Here is a 5,121-nt window from a genome sequence, read left to right on the forward strand (position 1 = left end):
GGGAGAATGTTATTGCCCTCTTGGCAGCTCTGCTGCCAGGTGGTATTGAAAAGGATGGCATCTGGGCTGGGGCAGCTCAGCTCAGACCCCAGGCTATGACATGGCTCCCAATGAGAGAAATGTCCTAGACCAAGTCAGGGTCACAGCCCAAGTCCTGGCTCATGACAGCACATGTCCTAGCTCCAGCACGCATGACCCTCCAGCTATCCAGTCTTCAGACCTAGCAAGGTCACTCCATGGTGGAATAAGAGACTAGGAGCCCAGCAAGTTCCTCTTCCTAGTCTCTTTCATTTCTTAGAACAGTGGACCCTCCTCCTCCACCAAATGTCTGCCAAGGAGGGAACTGTCCACGTGGCCCTTCCAAATCCAGTCCCAGAGGCCACTTACAAGACCATGGAGGTTTCACCCAATTGTGGCAGAAGGCTGGCTTGACCCCTGTCCTCACTGGATGATGCTGTCCGACTGCCCGTTCTGAGGCACCTGTCCAGGATCAGAGGCAGGGGTCGGGTTGGGTGTGTTGCTCTGCAAGTAGCGACGAAAATCTTTGATCATGGGTCGGAGAACCTGGATGAGGACACTCAGGGCCGCCTGGGTGCCCTCCATGGCCTGGGCCTGGCGCTCCTGGGCACAGGCCTGTACCTCCTGGGAGCGCCGGATCATCTGCAGCAGGTCGTTCTGCTGCTCTAGATGCTGGGCAATCTCCTTGACATGCAGATTGGTGACCCGCTGTTCCTGGATCAGCTTGGCAGAGTTGAGGGCTATGCGACTCTTGAGTGCCTGAGGCTTCACGGAGGTATCTGCATGCTGGGTTATCATCTCTATGGGGGCCTCAGCTGGCAGGGGTGCTGGAGCCTCAGTGGTACAGTACTCTACCACTCCCTCCTCCAGTGTGTGATAGGTAGTCTCAGTAGGGACTGCAGAGAAGAAAAAGGCAAAGTACAGGCAGGTCACCTTCTGGAAGGATGAAACTGGCTGTGCAATGTGGAGAGGAAGACATTAAGTCCTGTCCTAGGGGGAGGAAAGCTCAGGCCTCCCTTGGTTTTATAATTCTTTATGTATAAATATAGATTCTAAGGGGGGGCTAGAATCTTTTTGTCCCAGTCCCAGGGACAAAAAGGGCTTCCTACATACAGAGCAAGCACTCTATCACCAAAACACTTCTTTTTTTTTTTTTGGTCGGTCCTGGTTCTTAAACCTCTGGACCTGGGTGCTGTCCCTCAGCTCTTCAGCTCAAGGCTAGCGCTCTACCACTTGAGCCACAGCACCACTTCCAGTTTTCTGGTGGTTTATTGGAGATAAGAGTCTCACAGACTTTTCCTGCCTGGGCTGGCTTTGAACCGATATCCCCAGATCTCAGCCTCCTGAGTAGCTAGGATTACAGGTGTGAGCCACTGATGCCCAGTGTATCACCAAAACACTTCTATAGTAAGGCTTTAGGTTCTTAATCTACTGGTAGCCAAAGGGCAGTCCTAGATCAAGCAGAAGAGATGCCAATAAAAATGCCAGCAAAAAGTCCAGAGTGCTTCCATGCTCAACAATTTGTAATTACTAGCTCATGAATCCTCCTAATGACAAAAGGGAGATAGCAGCCATCTCATTTTTCAAAGTTGAAAAAATAGGAACACGGAGTGACTTGCCTAAGATCGCATAGTTCATGCTGCAGAGCCAAGAAGAAAACTCAGATTCTCCCAACACCAGAGCCTAGCATACCCACAGCCATCTCAATGGGCTGCTTTTAACTGATTAAGTACCTCAGAGATGGAGTCATATGCCAGCTCAAAGTAGGCATCTTGGAGCTCTCCACACAGCTCTTGGCAACCTCACTCTTCTTACCTCCTTTGATGTTCTCTTGACTTGTGTCTCTTGTGGCCAAGCAGAAAAGGAGTAGGAGAGAGACAAGGGAAGTAGTTGCTAAAGTGCCCAATAAATGCCTCCTTATCTCATTAGTGACTGGCTCATCCTTCCTGTTCCAGAGTAGCATCCAATCGAAACCAATGTTTGTCCCCCTTTTCCATTTCCATACATCCTTGAGAAATACAACATCACACATATATATATGCATATATATGTGTATATATACACATGTATACTGCTTTACACATACATGTGTATACATACATATATATATATATATATATATTTTTTTTTTTTTTTTTGGTCAGTCGTGGGGCTTGAACTCTTGAGTTCTTCAGCTCAAGACTAGGGCTCTACCACTTGAGCCACAGCACCACTTCCCATTTTCTGGTGGCTAATTGGAGATAAGAGTCTTACGGACTTTCCTGCCTGGGCTGGATTTGAACCACGATCCTCAGATCTCAGCCTCCTTGAGTAGCTAGGATTCCAGGCATGAGCCACCTGTACCTGGCAACCTCCCCTTTTTAATGTCAGTACTGGGGCTTGAACTCAGAGACTGGCATTCCCACTTGGCTTTTCCTCTCAAGGACTGCTGTTCTACTACGTGAGCCACACTTCTACTTCTGATTTTTGCTGATTAAATTGGAGGTAAGAGTTTCATGGACTTTTCTGCCCAAGTTTGTCTTAGATAATGCTCCTCAGCCAGATGCTGGTGGCTTATGTCTGTAATACTAGCTACTCAGGAGGCTGAGATCTGAGGCTAGCAGTTTGAAACCAGGTCAGAGAGGAAAGTCCATGAGATTCTTTTTTTTTTGCCAGCCTGGGCATTGTTCCTGAGCTTCTTTTGCTCAAGGCTAGCACTCTACCATTTGAGCCACAGCACCGCTTCTGGCCTTTTCTGTGCATGTGATACTGAGGACTCAAACTCAAGGCTTCATGTGTACTAGGCAAGAACTCTACCACTAAGCCACATTCTCAGCCAGTCTGTGAGATTTATTTATTTATTTATTTTTGGTCAGTGGAGGGGCCTGAACTCGGTCTGGGCACTGTCCCTCAGCTCTTTAGCTCACGGTGAGCACTCTAGCACACTTGAGCTGCAATGCATGCCATTTGCAGCTTTTTCCACTTATGTGGTGCTGAGGAATGGAACCCAGGGTCTCATGGATGCAAGGCAAGCACTCTACCACTGAGCCACCTTCCCAGCCCCTTGAGATTCTTAGCTCTAGTTAACCACCAGAAGACTGGAAGTGGCACTGTGGCTCAAAGTGCAGAGTGCTAACAAAAGCTCAGGGAGAACGCCCATGCCCTGAGTTCAAGCCCCATGACCAACAAGGACAACAACAAAAAGAGCCTCAGATCTCAGCCATTATTATATCCTGAGCCACCCCCACCTGCCTCAATCCCCCTTCTCTTATGAGTCTTTGGGCTTTCCTAACTGATAGCAAACCTCTTCACATAGATGTCTTATCTGTTTTACTAAGACACAATTGTCCTATAGTCTGCCCTTTTTTTTTTTTTTAAAGTGTTGGAAATTTAACCTAGGGCCTCTCACACTAAACAAAGTGGTTTTTTTTTTTTTGTTTGTTTTTTTGTTTTACCACTGACCAACATCCTCAGCCCCCAGACCTACATAGATCTATATTCTAAACACTTTGGTAATCCCTGTGCTGGGCACAGGGTTTTTAGAGTGTCAATGTCTGATGACTGACTCAGGAACCATGAAGTTCCTGAACAGAACCTGATGTATATTTGCCATCCTGAGAACACAGAATGTCTTTGTCCAGAATGGATGTCTCATTTGGGCAGTATTATTCCCATCTATTCATCCAACAAGTATATATCCTGATTACCTTCTGTATGTCAGGCCCTATGATAAGTTCTGAGCAGATAACAATCTCTGTCTTCAAGGACCACATAGTGCAGCCAGTGGAGGTTAAGTCATGGTCATAAATGATATGAGAGCTATAGGCTGGCTAGACGGCAGATCAATTTGATCTGGCCTTTGACCCTTGGCAGTCAACCTTTCCCCAGGCCGCCCCAGCGTTTGCTGGCCCTTCCCATTTATCACAGGGAACTGGGCAGGAGAGGTCACTCACTCTGTGTCAGGGTGACCGTGGCTGCTGTTGCAGTGGCTGTGGGTCCAAGGGCCACCGGATGGATCTCTGTGGTACTGGGAAGGCTGATGATGGTGGCCTCACCCAGCAGGTTACAGATGCGTTGTTGCATGGGGGTCAGCAATACCGGGGCTACAGCTGGGCCATTGCCGCCATTGCCACCGCCTGTCCCAGGCCCACCAGCTCCATCCTCCTCAGTGGGTCCTGGGGCCTCGCCACCCTCTACGGCAGCCCGGACTTGGGCAACCTTACGACGGACTTCGGTCTTGAGATCAGACCACTTCTTCTTGACTTCAGGCAGCTCCCTGCGGCAGGTGGCTACAGCATTGACCCTTCTCAGGATGCTATGCCAGGCCGCGCTCTTGGCGGCCAGAGGGACCCCAGCGTTGAAGTGGTTCACCAGCAGGTGCTTCTTCAGCTCCAGCTCCTCGACGATGATTTCCACCTCTCGCTCTGAGAAGTTCATCTTTCTTTTCTTGGCTGGGACTGCCATGGCCTTTCCTCTCCCCTCCCCTCTTTATATATAAAGAAAATTATAGTGTCCCCAACAGCCCCAATTTCCCTCTCCTGCTTCCTCTGCCTCACCCCTTACTAGCCCACCCCCTTCCAGGGGACAGGCCAGGCTTGCTCAAGGCCAAGCTCCAGGCCTTAGGTAACCCCTCTCGCTACGCAAAGTGCGTAGGGCCCAGACCGGACCCGCCCGGCCGCTACCAGCCAGCTGCGTAATGGCTTCCTGAATCTGCCTCTTCCGCCGGGGTGTGCGAAGATCCGCCCACTTCCCTTCTTCCCGCCCCTCCACGCTTCTCCAAGGAAGCCCGCCTTCCTGGTTGATTGCGGCTCAAACATCAAGTTGATCATTGGCTCTTCCAACTTGTCATTCAGCCAAAGGGCACGCCTACCTGCTCGAAATAATCTGATCATTGGTCTAAAGCTGTGTCTGTCACTCCAGGGCGCCCCGCCCACTTGGCCTTTATTCACTTCCATTGGAAAGTTATTCTGTCGTTCTATTGTTGGTGTTAAGACTATCACGGTGTTAAATTCAGCTATTTTATTGGTAGGTTAGGGAGGTAAGACTATTAGAAACTGGCCTTTGAGGATATTTAGTGCTTTCGGCCTTGAGCTGTTGTCCAATTAATTTTTAATTTCATAAGGA

The 5,121-nt window shown here is 49.3% G+C and overlaps 1 protein-coding gene across 1 annotated transcript; it reads right to left on the reverse strand.

Moving 5' to 3' along the window:
• Window positions 1–268: 268 nt before the first annotated feature.
• On the reverse strand, window positions 269–4,706 carry Naif1 (nuclear apoptosis inducing factor 1). Its single transcript, XM_042681104.1, has 2 exons — window positions 3,951–4,706; window positions 269–914 (listed from the first exon to the last, which is right to left on the reverse strand). Exons 1-2 carry the CDS (start codon window positions 4,459–4,461, stop codon window positions 442–444), a joined length of 984 nt encoding a protein of 327 aa, XP_042537038.1. The 5' UTR covers window positions 4,462–4,706; the 3' UTR covers window positions 269–441.
• Between the last annotated feature and the right edge of the window lie 415 nt (window positions 4,707–5,121).

This window comes from Dipodomys spectabilis, unplaced genomic scaffold (genome assembly GCF_019054845.1).
Source record: "Dipodomys spectabilis isolate Male_0828 unplaced genomic scaffold, ASM1905484v1 ptg000067l, whole genome shotgun sequence".
Lineage (NCBI taxonomy): Eukaryota > Metazoa > Chordata > Mammalia > Rodentia > Heteromyidae > Dipodomys > Dipodomys spectabilis.